At 45.9% G+C, this 15344-nt stretch overlaps 1 protein-coding gene across 1 annotated transcript in view; it reads right to left on the reverse strand.

Annotated features, from left to right (window-relative positions):
- Positions 1 to 7967: 7967 nt before the first annotated feature.
- The window catches only part of LOC144727245 (phospholysine phosphohistidine inorganic pyrophosphate phosphatase-like), a 33088-nt gene continuing 25711 nt past the window's right edge, over positions 7968 to 15344 (reverse strand). Inside the window, exons 3-7 of the mRNA XM_078605932.1 lie at positions 14936 to 15089; positions 12241 to 12304; positions 9363 to 9455; positions 8875 to 8966; positions 7968 to 8128 (exon numbers count right to left, since the gene is read on the reverse strand). Of these exons, the coding sequence (XP_078462058.1) occupies positions 8029 to 8128; positions 8875 to 8966; positions 9363 to 9455; positions 12241 to 12304; positions 14936 to 15089 (503 nt within the window). The 3' untranslated portion in view covers positions 7968 to 8028. The remainder of the gene's footprint in view (positions 8129 to 8874; positions 8967 to 9362; positions 9456 to 12240; positions 12305 to 14935; positions 15090 to 15344) is intronic.

Here is a 15344-nt window from a genome sequence, read left to right on the forward strand (position 1 = left end):
TTGCAATTGAAACTGCTATTGTTAATAAAATTTGCAGTGAAATTCGCAAATTCGGAAATGTCGTCTCCATAAAACACAATAAAACTAAGAAGATCCAAAGAAGTTTCTGGTAGAACTTCATTCCGGTTACTGAGCAGCATTGTGCAATCTCCAATTTCTGTGAAAAGTTCGTGGCCATTGATGTCGGTGTCATAGAAATTTCCAAAATCTGCAATTTCGGCGAATTGCATCGACATCTGTGTCGGATAGAAGAGTTTTGACGTCCAGCAGAAATCCATATTTTGTGTTCAGGTCTTTTAGTCGTAAAAACCGTGTTGACATCTCCTGTTGAAGTCGATAAAGTACGCTCTTCATAACGCGCACAATTTCTTCTTCTGCTGAAAGTCCTGCATCTCTTGCCAGTTTTCATGGCATCTTCTTCTGTCCACATCTGTAGTATTCTTGAATGAGACAGAGACGTCGTAGAGGCCACACGCTTTTATTCCAATAACACTAGTCCTCCGGACTCACTGGGGGGAACAGCCCAACCACACAACCTAGGGAGGTACAGCCTCCGGCTCTATTCTCATTACTCTCCTTCCCTAGCCTACAGCTACTCAATTACTCTCCTTCCCTAGCCTACAGCTACTCAGCCCACTCACTCCCAGCGGGGCGGCATCCTCGAGGCTTGGGGTCCAGGATCTCCGGCCGCACCTCCTTCAGCTTCTCCTGAGATGGACCCCCTCCGCTCTCTGGGAGCCGTCTTATATATCCCCTCTCTCTGAGGGGCGGGGGTGTCTCGGGGCCTTGGCTCTCGCCAGCCCCCTCCCCTCAGAGCGGTTCCAACCACCTCTCGTCCCTGCCGGTCCGGACCGGACCAGACCGGTACGTACCTCTCCCCTAGCTTGTGTGACCTGTGTGACCTGTGTCAACCTTGGTGTCAACCTTGACCACCACACATCTATCCCCCAGGCTGTGCATCTTGTTTTGGCGTTTTCTACAGCAACTTGGCTCAAATCATCACGAAGCTTGACAAATTCATGCTCCAAAGATTCAAGATCAGTTGCTGCTTCTTTGAAGTTCATAGTAGGATCCTGTTGTATCTATGCCCCATTTTCCAAAAATTCCTGTAAGCGCTTCTGAACACGATACATTTTTCCAAGAATGACATTCTAGAAATGTAATAAAATTATGAAGTTAAAATTTAATACGCATGCCTGTAACTGTTTTGCATCGCTTCTGGTTTCAGGCGTCTAGTTACATCCTCCGATAATTTGTCTAGCAGCCCTACTAGTTCATCCAGTCCTTCATAGATAGCTTTAACAGCTTCTGATCATGCACTCCAGCATGTTTCAGTCTCCCGCTTTACTGTGATGGGCACAGCTTTTTTTAACTCTTCCCAACGAATTGTTGAACGAGAGAAAAACAAATATATACTTTCAACTGTTCCAAAAAATGTGACGAAATGTGGATCCTGTTTGGCTGAGTGTACTCCTGCTAAGTTTAAGCTGTGGTTGTCACAGTTGACAAACAATGCTCTGTGATTTTTGTCACATATTCGTTGTTGAAGGCCGGATATATGCCCAGTCATCACAGCAGCATTGTCATAACATTGTGCCCGACAGTCGGCTAGAGGTATATTGTCAGATTTCAGTCTTTCGACGATGACTCTTTCTAGGCTTGCTGCATCTTCTGCATGTATATCGATATAACCTAAAAAAAAATATTTGATAGTTACTTTTTTAGTTTGAAAATCCACATCCACAAATCTTATGACCTGAGAAAGCTGTTCCCGATGTCCTAGATCAGGAGTTGAGTCAAGTAAGATACTGTAGTACTTGTTTTTCCTGATATCACTCAACAATTGGTTCTTTACAGTCGACGCAAGTATGTGGATAAATTCATTCTGGATTTCCGGTGACAAATAAGAAACTGATCCCGGATTTTCTCCTGCGTGCTGTACGTGTTTTGCTAACAATGGGTCATACTGCGCAACGAGTTTGATCAGCGCGATTATTTTTCCAACATTTTTATCCTCATCCGCATTCAAATTTTCCTCATGGCCACGTAGTGCCTAATTTTGTGAAACCAGAAACTTAATACAGGTGAGTATTCTTTGCAATATATCTCGCCAACGTTGTCTTTCCAAATGAATCTGAGCTTGAACCACTGCGTCAATTCCAGTACCATCAATTATCCTTCGTTCGGCTTCCTTCCATGCAGTGAAAGCTGTGCGGTGGCTAGGATTGTTTTCATGAGAATTTAGTTTTTCTGGCTTTCTCCACTTGTTGAAACCGTTTGTTAACTCAAACGAAGCTCGTGAGTTTGAACTCAATGATGTAAATAATAGACAACAAAAACAGTAAGCAGCTTTATTGATTGGTGAATATAATAGCCACGAACGATTCACTTCCTCTCCGTTCGCTAGTCGGCGTTTAAACCATGATGATGTAATTGAACGTGCGTGGGCTGCTCCGGCTGCTGCAGCCGCCTGGAGCGTGGTGTCACTAATAAGAACTAAAAATAGGCCGTCGTAGTTTCTGCCACCAAAAAACAGGCCAGTAACTAAGGCTGAAAGACTGCGCCTGTCTGTTGTTTGGGACGTTCTTCCATGTAAGTTCTTAATAGGCGCGTGTACCAAAATGTAATTACATGAAATGTAGGCTGTGTGTAGCGGCATATATAAACTTTTAGGTTGAGGTGTAGATTTGTGCAGTAGTTTCAGGCTGCCGCGCCCGCCGCAATAAGTTATAATGTCACGTTGTAAGCCTCATTTTGGCGCCCCTTTACCTTGGCGCCCGGGGACATATGTACCCCCCTGCCCCCCCCTAGCTACGCCTCTGCAACTAACGGGGGGGTCAACACCTTTGCATCTCACCGCCGTACGTAGAAGCTTTTCATCGCTGCTCCCCAATTCGTTGCACAGAAGAAGAAAACGATCGTGAATCGAGCGGCCGTGCTTTTTTTGTTAAATCGGCCACCCTTTTACTGCCCGATCTACAACGACATTAAGGTCGGCAGGCCAACATTGTTCTGGCTGCAAATGCCTCACGATGTATATTGTCTACTGCAGTGCGTGAACTTGGCAGTAGGTGAAACTTCTCTTACTTTTGCCAGAACCCCTCCTAATTTGCTGGTCATGGCTAGAGCCCCATCGGCACACACACCAATGAAACAAATTTACAACTGTAGTCCCTTATTTGTTATGATGTTATCCAGTTTTTAACCTCTTCTGCCGTGATATGATGCCACGCACCTAAGGGGGGGGGGGGGGTCAGACATTTGTGACGATGTGTGACGATGGGGGGGAGGGGGTTGAGAAATGTGACGTCACGTAAAAATGCGCAACTTTAAATAAATGTAGACAACACGTTCTACTTAATTAAATTTACTTTTTAATAAATGTTTTCTCCTACAACAGAATGCAGCGCCACATTAAATACGCACTACAATGACAATAGTTTAAAGCGATTTGAAGCATGTGTTTTTTTGGAGGGGGGGGGGGCAGAGCTTTGTGACGTTATATTTGAGGGGGGGGGGGGTCTGACTTTTTGTGACGCCGTGTGACGAACGGGGGGGGGGGGGTCCAAAATCACGTGACGTCATTTATGGACGGCCCCCTTTTCTTTCGGTGCACTTTCTTTCTGCAGAGAAGTCAGCCACCTTTCCCATTGTGGAATTCTCTGTACGCCATTGCACACTGCAGGAGCTTAAAACATAACGCTAATGGCCCTCACGCGTTACCTGTTCGTTGGTCTCCATGGAGTGTAACCCCATCTGTGTTGTCTGTCTCTGTGTGTGGGCTGTGTTTTGTCTTAGTCTGCCTCCCTGATCGTCTCCGTTGCGTGTACGGTATAACCAACAAGAGTAAATATTTAGCTTAAAAATTAAGGCGGGAAATCAACAAATTTTCAACTATAAAACACATTGCTTAGCAGCGTGTCGGAAGCATACTCTCTGGGACCAGTGGTTCTCAACCTTTCTTGGTTACCCCATGTTGAATTTAGTGTCAACCGAGTAAAACCCCCTTGCCTTGCCCGAGTGGTTCTGGGAAATAAATGTACGAATGCATGAACATCGATATATCTAACCAATGGTCAATTTTGTGAGGCGTCGTTACTGCAAGCGAATGAAAACAAAATTCAACGGACGCTCTGCGTGCGTCACGTAATTCAATCGCGCTCGCTGGGTACGGTACTCTTGGGGGCCGTCCATAAATGACGTCACGCGATTTTTGACGATTTTTTGACCCCCCCCCCCCCATCGTCACAAAAAGTCAGACCCCCCTCAAATATGACGTCACAAAACTCTGCCACCCCCCCCCCTAAACAAAATAAAGTGCTTCAAATCGCTTTAAACTATTGTCATTGTAGTGCGTATTTAATGTGGCGCTGCACTCTGATGTTGTAGGAGAAAACATTTATTAAAAAGTCTATTTAATTAAGTAGAACGTGTTGTCTATATTTATTTAAAATTGCGCATTTTGATGTGACGTCACATTTCTCACCCCCCCCCCCTCGTCACAAATGTCTGACCCCCCCCAGGTGCGAGATGTCATTTATGGACGGCCCCTTGCGAAGCCATGCAGTTTACGATCAGTGAGTTTAGAAATGCCTTTTATATCGTTCGAGATTTTAAATGTTATCGTAGTTATTTTACATTGGCAAATTCAAACAATTTTGCCAGGTATGACATAAAATGACCTCATGGACCCCCCTGGGACATTGCCACAGCAGAGCCCCCGGGTGAGAACCACTGCTCCTGGACCATACCATTTGGTGAAGGCCCCCAACGGGGTCTGCAAGTGTGAGCCGTGACAATTGGGTGTCAGAAGTGGGATTGATCCCAACGCAACTGGGGGGTGGGGGAGCAATGAGCCGTGCAAAAATTAGGGGCAGTTTTTTTGTTTTACGGGACAAGGGATCCCAACCGTGTCAGCCCTTCTCTAGGAATGTCACCCTGGCCTACCAAGAATGTCACCCTGGCCTACCAAGAATGAATGGAAGGACTATGGCGAAGGCCCGGGAACAGCTGTTTGCTGCATGCGCATGGAACAGCGTCCAATTCAAACACATTCCTGCGGAGGGAGCTGGTAGGAACGTTGGGTTGCTCGGTCAATGGCCAGGGTCAACGGCAGCGTGGTGTATTCCGCAAATATGGCCGACTGTGAGGGCGGGCACAAGCCGGCGTGAGTAGGTGAAACGTTGAGTTTTATAAGGGCACCACGGGGTGACCCCCCCCCACCCAGCCCCACCCCTCCCACCCAGCCCCTCCCTGCACGACGGACAAAATAATCCCCTGTGGGCTGGTGTAACCAGGAGGTTTCTAACAGTATCAACATTTTATCTGCACCCATGCAGGGAAATTGGGCGGAGTTGGTTCACCAACTTGAGAAACGTTTTGGCCCAGATCTGTGTATGTGTGTTCCCTGTGTTTGTGTGTTCCCCTGTGTTTCTGTCTCCATGTGTCTCTGACTCCGTGTGTCTGTATCTCCCCGTATCTCTAACTCCCTGTCTCCTTGTGTCCCTGGGTATCTCCCCGTGTCTGTCTCCCTGTGTCTCGGACTCCCTGTGTGTCTGAGTCTCCGTCTCTGACTCCGTCTCCCTGTATCTCTCTGTGTGCCTGCAGCGTCGGGTGCGTGGATGCGAATATATTTAGAAATTGTGAATATCCAATTGCCGACTCAGGGTTGCCAAGTCAAGAGCTCGACTCCATGCTTATTTGAGCAGAGCGACATCTTTGATCACGCAGATATATGCGACCAGAGCGAATTACATCTGTTCGGACTGGGTCTACTGGTGACAATATTAGAGCTCATCAAGTTGTGATTACCATTTGTCGAAAGTTGGTTCTTTTAAAGTCGGATAGTTAACAAAGTGCACAGGCTCTGATGAAGTCTGAAACGTAAACATGGCAGTGGTTTGTTTTTTCAGAAAATAACTCAAACATCACAGGGAAACCCGTTCAAAGCCATGCTCCTGTGGAAAGCATGCACGGTTAAACACATACACGATCTTCATGGGGAAAAGTCAAAGACGAGTTTTGTTTGGGTTGGAATAATTTGCCTGATCGTTCGTGAATCGTATGCAGTCGGAGCACTGAGAAATAAACTCAAACCCCACTGAGCATCTTGGATACTGGAGACACCAGCATTTTTATTTAACCAAGTTAGTGCATGTAATTCATAAAAGTAAATAGAACTGCACTTAAGAGCGAGCAATTCAATCAATGTCCCTGCCAACGGCATTCGCACAATTCATTTAGGTTAAAACATCTTACATGTAATGTCAAAAATGCTTACATTAGTTATATATATTATGTATTACTGTGCACTTTTCAATATGTTAATTCTACATATTAATTCAAGTATGATGCACATTCCTTCTTCATCAGATGTTTGAAAGGAGAAAAAAAGGCAAGATGTGAGATCCAATATTCATTCTAGATTTGAAGTTTTTGTGACTGAAAGGATCCATACTCTTTGGTTTTTTTCGGTAAAGTCACGTAGGTGAAAAATAAAACAAATAAATTAAATCACGACGTTTCGGAAGCAACACAAGCAACCGTCATCAGGTGTTGACTGCTCCAGCAGAGACGGCTCAGTGATTTTGCTGGAACAGTCAACACCTGATGACGGTTGCTTGTGTTGCTTCCAAAACGTCGTGATTTAATTTATTTGTTTTATTTTTTACCTACGTGACTTTACTGAAAAAACCAGAGTATCCAATATTCACTTTTAGGTATCATACATTCCGTAATTACGATAATTCACCGTTTTCAATCCACAGCTGAATGAACACCTCCACACACGATACAGCCAGAATTAATGTAATTCTTACCCATTTAAATTACCCCAGAAAAACCTCCTTTAGCTATCAAGACCAATTTTTTTACAGAAAAGTCCCAACTATAGGATAATTCCTTATATAGTGAGAATAAAATGAAGTTCCAGACAAATGAGAGAACACCTCACGTAGATTTGTGCTTACAGGGACTCCTCTACTTACAACATTCGACTTGCGCACTTTCAGAGATACGAACAACCCTGGTCCGTATGTCCAATTGGCTGTTCGAACCAAGAGTCGTAAGTTCAACCTCCGCGCAATAGATGGCGGTGGTGGCATCTACATCTGCAGAACCAGTGGCATCTACATCTAAAGAATATTATACAACTTAACATGTTTGGAATCGACAGGAGTAAAGTTTGACATACGAACATATCTCTGGAATCGAACTCATTGGTAAATGGAGGAGTCCCTGTATGCTGAACTTCTTTCGCATCAAACATAGCCAACCATGCTAATCGGAGGTGCGGAGGCAGACCAACAAAAAACAGTCGTACTTGTCATATAAACTCTGGCCACATGGCCAAGCGTGGTGCTGCTAACGCTCAAACCACAACAACGAGCACGCCCCAACACAGACCACTTTTCCCTTGATCCACGGACATCCCATCTGACTGACCGTGGCTTCTCATGGGCCGGGTAGGAAAGGTGCGTACGTGGAGTCGTGTCGCAATAACAGCAATACCGCACTACGCCTAAAAATACCACGTTCCCCATCGCTTCCTCTTCACGAGTAGGTGGGCAGTAAACCCAATCGCTCTTGCCTCCCCTCACCCCGTGGGCAGCTGGCCTAGTGGTTGTCTTCCTATCGCCCGTGCATTGCAATTGGCTCATGTTCAATAGAAAAAAAAAGACCAAAACCCCAGTAATACCACACTGTGCGATGACACACGGGCCTCGCGGGAACGGGCCGTGGCAATGCTCACCTCATCACTACCGATGGTGAGGATTGAGGTGAGCCCGTGGCGATCGTTAAATTGTCACGAATACTCAAAGCTACGTTTCGTTGGGTGGCCCCAGGCGACGCGACACGGCGACACAAACACGGCTCGCGAATCATTTCAAATTATCTGCGGGCCACCCCTCGTTATCTAGTGTGAACCCAGTTCACCCACTTAATCGTAGCTTGCCACACTCCTATTATTTTCTTTTCTACGGTGCGTGTTCTCTCTCTGTCCTCATATTTATTATCCTCATATCGGCTTCATGACTTCTTCCACTCGCTCAGCAGTAGGTCCACAGCGTTCGCCAGGTCGTCCACCACGCCATCGGCCTTCACGCTGGGATGATGCTCATCCGAAGGCCTGCACGGACACGCGTGAAAAACAAATGTAACTCACAGCAACGATATACAGTCACATCTCCTTCACAGGCCAACCAATGGTGAATTTCACTCCACGGATACAAATTCACCAGGGGGGAGGGGGGGGGGCTCGTCTTACTGACCCTGGAGACTCATTCCAGCAGTAATCACTTCAGCTGCCTTGGACTTGTGATGTAAGAATTATTTTTTTTAAGTTTGTGCCTTTTGGGATAATATGTACGGGTGCCCCCCATTAGCAGGACTGTCACGTGACACTCAGTATTGCACACGAGTGCTGCCAAGTATGGCACAGCTCCGGAACGTTGGCTGCCGCAGCTGCAAAGTATTTAATCCACAAATGAAATTGTGCTCGAGTGTTCCACTGCAGATTCATCCATCAAATTTTGCAGTGCCCAAAAGGGCTTAATTAAATACAAATGAGCCATTATAATCACATTTTAAATCAGGTAACATTGTGTTCTACCAACTGAAAGAAAAATCTATTCAAATGAGTCATGCACACATTAGCAGAGAAGCAATTTTAGTTTGATAACATCCATTGCAGTGAAGCAAGAAAACCATGGGCCCAGAGGGCCATTGGTCACCTAAGCATTACCATCCATTAAATCCAAGGAAAAGTACACATCAGTCAGTCACGACCTTTAGGATATTACTGAATGAAGACTGCTGGAACTCCCCGAAGCAGTAAGCTATTTTTTAAATCTCTCACATCCTTCAGTTACTTACATGAACTTTCCCGTGCGGACCTGCAGAGCGGAGATGCCACACAGCTGAGCGCCTCCGACATCATTCACAATGTCATCGCCAATCATCAGCACCTGCACCAGAGCACGCAGGAATGCAATACTCAAAGCCCGCATAGGCGCGCACAGCATCCGAATAACTGGGCGCCATTGCCATCGGAGCATTTCGGTTTTGTGATTGATCGCGTAAGTAAAACGTGTGTTTCGTACACCCTCCTCCACTCGACAAAGCCAATTAGTAAAGCTGTCGCGTGAACAAACGTGTCAATGTATTACTGCTTCAGCACCACAGCGATCCGCATACGTTAAAAAAACTGGGCACGAACGTTTCGCCGGTAGTCACAACCAGCATCATCAGGCAGCTGGAGGGCGTACGACACGCATTTTACCTCCACGATCTGCCCCGAAAATCAATTGTGAATCGTAATATTGGTCGCGAAAGCCTAAGTGCTAAGGAACCGATTTCCTTACCTGGCTGGGAGTGAGTCCCATGTCATTCACAGCTGCCATGAAGAAGGCTTTTGAGGGCTTTCCAACCACCTCCGCCTCTACGTCACACGCGTACTAGAAGACAGGATGCACACCACGCACACACAGACGCACCACGTGAACACACGTGGCCACAGCACGCATGCCTCCACGTTCAGATCCCATAAATATAAATGTGTCGTTAAACCTGCCAGCACTCGACACAGCCAATTAGTAATGTTTGTCACGTAAACAGAACGTGCCAATTAGTTACTTTTTCAGCACACCGGTGTGTTGGAGAGTAAACCCACAACATTTACAATTTCACTATGACGTTTCGCCGGTAATTACAGCCAGCATCATCAGGCGGACAGTAAGAGTTGTGAAGAAATCCTCCTGTTTCGGTCTTAAATAGAGGGATAGATGTGATGTCATCACTGTGAGCCAATCAGATGTGAAGCCCAGAGGAGGCGGGGGGTCAATGTAGTCATATCAATTACAATGGATCTCTATTATTAGTTGGATTATTCACAGTTAATCAACACACACACTGGCAGAGCCAGTGGGGGGTGGGGTGGCACATGCCCCCCCAATGATCTGATCGAAGTCCCTAATTTCGATCGGATCATTGGGGTTTATTAGTAATAAATCGGCATTTTGCGACCCCCACTGCCACTGTGTAGCAAATTATTATTACGTGCCAGGGACTCTGAGATGGTAAAACAATAGTCTGAGTCCATAATTGGCAATAAGTAACGGCAAAGCAGTTATAAGTGACTCATAGAAATGTGCGCAGTTGCGCATACAGTACACGACTTCCCTGAAGGCAGCGAGCGCGATGCCGATCACACACGGTTCGAATTCGACCCTCGATCGATGGCTGCGCCATCGCCGCACACGCGTCGAATAAAAAGCAAGGGACAAGTCCTTAGTAACAACTTCTATCATTTTGAATTGCTGGATGGGTTGCCCCCCCTACCTGAAAATCCTGGCTCCGCCATTGAACAAACACAACGTACATTATATATGTACATTACTGACCCTTGGGCCCAAAAACAGTCTCAAAGGTGGGCCTCTGCCGTTTTTGGCCCTAAAAAATAGTTTCAAAAATGGGCCTCTCACAGTTAATCACCATCGATGTATGGTGATCTGTACAGGCAAGCAATGTCTAAGAATTCAACGGAGGACATTCCAAACACCAACTTTAACTTCTTAACGCTCATCGAATGTACATAGTATGTCATGGGTTGATTAGTCTTTTGAGAATCATACATTTGTTTGTTTTAATCTAAACCAGCACTGCCCACGCATTTGCGTAGGATGCACGGACGGGGTCGGCAGGGGGTGCCTAAGATCTGCAGGAACCGTCTCACCACTGTGAGATGTGGGTGACTTCATCCGCCTTTGTGTTTGGGGGCAGTGAAGGGTTATACGGCTTTGATCTCGGAGGCAAGGCCGCACACCAGTCTTCGATTGAGCGACTGAAGTAGTTTGTGCTGAAGATGTTTACAGTACAAGTGATAACCACAAGCCAGTTTGCTCAAAGCAAAATTTATCGCGATTCATTGCCTAACCATTTCATACCCAACTCCCACCCCTACTCCTGTGCACGCGACCTTCTTCTCCATCAAGTGTCCTCACTGTACCTTCCCCATGCTCTTTCTCACTTCCCTTTCTGCCCTTATCGCAGTCGACCCTCAATACCTCCCCTATGCAAAAACAAGTCAAAATAAATAAAATCTTGTTCTTCATAATAGCCCAGTGCACACGTTCACCACAAATGTGAGGTGCTGTCACATTTGGACGCTGTATTAGTGATATAAACTTTGCCGATGAAATCAATTGCCGTCTTGTGTCCGTCCACTCCTGCATGTCGGTCACGGAGGTTGTTTGACCATACTTCACCATGCTAGTCAGTGTGGGTCGGTGAAGGACAGAACTCAGGACAGGTTCAGATTTCACTCGCATTGGATGTTCGTCGTAGCTGGAGATCGAACTCATGTTGTTACTGGGTTCGCGCCGCGGTCCACTAACCCCTGCGCCACCGCTCCACCCCTAATAAAGATACAGAGCTTGATCTTTTATAATAATTCCCATTTTCTGACGACATCCTTCATCCGTCACGCAGCAAGTCTACGATCGACTGAAATCCTCTGGTTTGCCGTGATGTAATCCAACCCAGTGCAAACAAATCGAAATCCAATTCTACTTTCATCACAAAAATAGAGTTTTGGATATTCTTGGTTCTTTCGGTAAAGTCACACAGATAGACACTAAAATTAAAAATAAATGAAAATTAGCGTTTTTTGCTTTAATTTTTATTTACTTTTAATTTATTTTTATTTTCTATCTACGTGACTTTACCGACAGAACCAATAATATGAATTCCTGCAGTCACGAAAGTTTTAAGTAAAAATTTAGAGTTTTGGACTTTTACCAATATGTCATTTCGTCGCAGCCTATACAACGTATTTATACTGGTAGGAACCTCCTGGTTACACCAACCCACAGGGGATTATTGTGTCCGTCCGTCCTGCATCCAAAAATGGGAGGGGTGGGGCTGGGTGGAGAGGGGAGGGTGGGGAGGGGCTGGGTGGGGAGGGTGGGGAGGGGCTGGGTGGGGAGGGGCTGGGTGGGGAGGGTGGGGCTGGATGGGGGGGTGTGAGGGGTGTTGCTGGGTGGGGAGGGGCTGGTCACCCCGTGGTGCCCTTATACAACTCAACGTTTAACCTACTCACGACGGCTTGTGCCCGCCCTCACAGTCGGCCATATTTGCGGAATACACCATGCCGCCGTTGACCATGGCCATTGACCGAGCAACCCAACGTTCCTACCAACTCCCTCCACAGGAATGTTATTTGCAATAAGCAAAAAAACTCACCTCTAATGCTTTCATGTAAGCCCCAACATCCAACTTGAGCCCATCGGTCTCCTTGTAGTATCTCCTGTGGTTTAATTACAAGGCACACAATATCTCCATTTAATATTACATAACAGCATTTCCCTTTGTTTATGACTGCAATATCAGTTGGGATTGTTGTTGCCGCCACTATTACGTTTAAATATGAATCACAATTTGAGTTCATGTTACACGGATAATCCCGTTCAGCCAGTTTTCTGGCTATTTAACAATGGATATCCGTGGTTGCGCGAGCACAGTAACAACAAAAGACAAACACATCAATAATACGACGAGCAAATACAGGGTCCTTAAGCAGTATTACACGACAAACTAGGCCTTAACGTCGGTTGTGGACGCACAATGTTGTGCACGACATATATAGCATGAAGAAATACAATGAAAGGCAATAATATAAAAACATTTGACTTGCAGTATCGGTAAATCCAATCAAACTACAGGAAAAGTCAATGAATAAAAATCAATTGTCAAGCTGGATTTAAAAGTACTGACAGACTCCCGATTCCTGAACTGCCAAAGGAATCGCAAACTATGATAAACTGGTGGAACGAAGGAGTAGCAACGCTGCACTAACAAAACAGTGGCATTTACGGCGAGCAAGACAGGGTCTCTGCGTCGCAAATAATAATGGCAAGCCAGTGTGTGTTGATGACATGAAACTATTCCCTTTCACTCCCTCGTGTGTAACTTAGGGTGCAGCACAGGGGCGGGAAAACGTTCCGTGTCACTGGGCGAGCAGCGGATGTACTTCTATTATTCTGTTCCATGACTAAGTGGCGTACCAAGCCCAGGATTCCAATTTTTGTTTCTTAAACTCAAACGAATGCCAACAAGCAGTGTGCCAACTGGCTTCACTCGTCGATGTACATCAGGTTACTGCGTTGCGAACCGACAATATAATTAACAATTTTTATGAAGCGTGACACGCAGAGATGATAAAAAAGCATAAAGGATAACCTTTGATGCGATTTTCAAGAGTTTACTGCTGCGAGCCAGTCATCATCCAAAATTCTGAATTTTAAAATCGCCAACTGCTTAAAACAAAACGTGTAAAATAGGCTCTTTCCCTGATAAAAGTACCCCTAACTTAACCGATTCAAAAAGACCAGAGGCATTTCATCAATGCATTAATTGACAAGTGCACGAGAATGTGAAGCGGTTAAGGATTGATAAAAAAAAAACGTACTTGCATGGCCACTGCTGCATGTACGTTTGTGATCGGGAGCACAGTTAAAATGGCAGGTGAACATAGCTCCAGATCTCACATCAGCTCAAGATATAGAAACCTCATTTGCTGCAGATGTCCCCATGGCCTTAGTTTACCTTAATTCGTTTTTGTTGTCTTTAACTGGCTGCAAACTCAAAGAGACCAGGATATAGTGTGCCGTTTGCAAAAGTGACCTGGAATAACCCGAATGACAAATCAATCAAACGTAGTAATACCTCGAGGAAAATAAAACTAAATCGAAGCAGAACAGCAACTGCGTTTCAGGGGATGAAACAATAAAAAAAGAATGCAACAAATACACATCAATACTACATCAAATCAACTGTCGAGTATTATAGTTTAGCTCTGTCAAATTACGTTCAAGACACGGCCGTGCGGTAGTGCGATTGCCACTTCTTGTAGACAGAGGTTCGCAGTTCATGCCCCCCAGCTGCCCTGGGTAATACTGCAGCCACACACAAATGAACACGCCACCCGCATCAGAGTGGGCATTCAAGATCCTGTGACGTCGTCAAATCGAGCAGGCCATGCGTGCCGGAGTCAGGGTGCCAATTTTGGACAAATTTGAAAAATGTATCGAGGTCAACATCACCCACCCCCTCTTGAGAGACCAATGCCACTTGCAGGCTGGCCGCTGCGCCACTGTGTTCCGCAGGCTAAAACATAGAAATAACTGCAGCTGGACATTGGAGTGATTGAGATCAGATTAGCACGGTTGGCTACATACAGTGCGAAATAAGTCCAACCTACATACACACATACAGGGCACACTTTGACATGCTGCGGTATTTAAGCGTCCTTTCAAATTAACGTATTGGCGGTACACCGGTGGCGCGCAGTATATAGATTTAAAAAAATTCCCCAATAATAATTTATTCGTAACCCCGCTCAGAAAATCTTGCAGGGTGCGTCAAAATCAGTTCTCGTGACGTCGATTCAGACGGAAGACGAACATCACGAGCGACTGAACACGAAGCTTCACAGTCCGTTGCCGTATAGCAGCACCCAGCCTGGTGACGATTGGCTGCTCCGTGTTCCAAAGGCAGATTTGACTTCTCGTGCCCGAGACTTGGTCGGACGGTTCCTGGATTCAATGGAACCAAATCAACGGTCAATGTTGACCTTTTTTAAATCAAATCTCAGTAGGCTGAATAAACGGCTGAATAAACGTCTGAATCGCGTCAAACTTGGTGACAGGGTCAATTCAAGATTGATAAAAACAAATGTGCTTATTCAAATTTAAATTTTCGACTGCTTTATGAGGACCGGTGTGTCATGCTGCGCCGGGTATACCGCCAATACGTCCAAATACAAATTCCACCCTTTTGAAAAATTATAATTTCACCCGAGTAAACAAAAGTTATGGAAAGCCTCGCAGACAGTTTGAGGAGAGCATTGCCTGGAGAGGCAATCGTGTGCAACACTGACCCCCTGCCCAGGGAGAGCAGCACGGGCGTTTCGAGGCCTATGAGGACGCGGAACGCCTCGTTGAGGCGGTCGTACGTGAAGAACTCGGCCGCATCGCCCAGCACCACACAGTTCGGATTGCTCACGTCCAGGCCGTCAAACTCCGGCAACACGTCTGCGAGCACATTCGGAGGGGGAGACCCGAACGCCACTTTTTTTACTTCACGCGCCAAAGTCTTTTTATGGACCCGACATGAGATAGCAGAGGGGATCTTGACTGTAAGATCGGCAGTGGGCGTCACGGTGGTGAGATGTTAACTGCCCCACTGGGTATACAGGAGATCGTGGGTTTGATCCCGACCCTGACGCTTGTATATTTGGAGTTTTCCTGTTCTCCTCGTGGTCGCGTGGATGATTTTTCTCCATATTT

This window comes from Lampetra planeri, chromosome 25 (assembly GCF_965212315.1).
Source record: "Lampetra planeri chromosome 25, kcLamPlan1.2.h2, whole genome shotgun sequence".
NCBI lineage: Eukaryota > Metazoa > Chordata > Hyperoartia > Petromyzontiformes > Petromyzontidae > Lampetra > Lampetra planeri.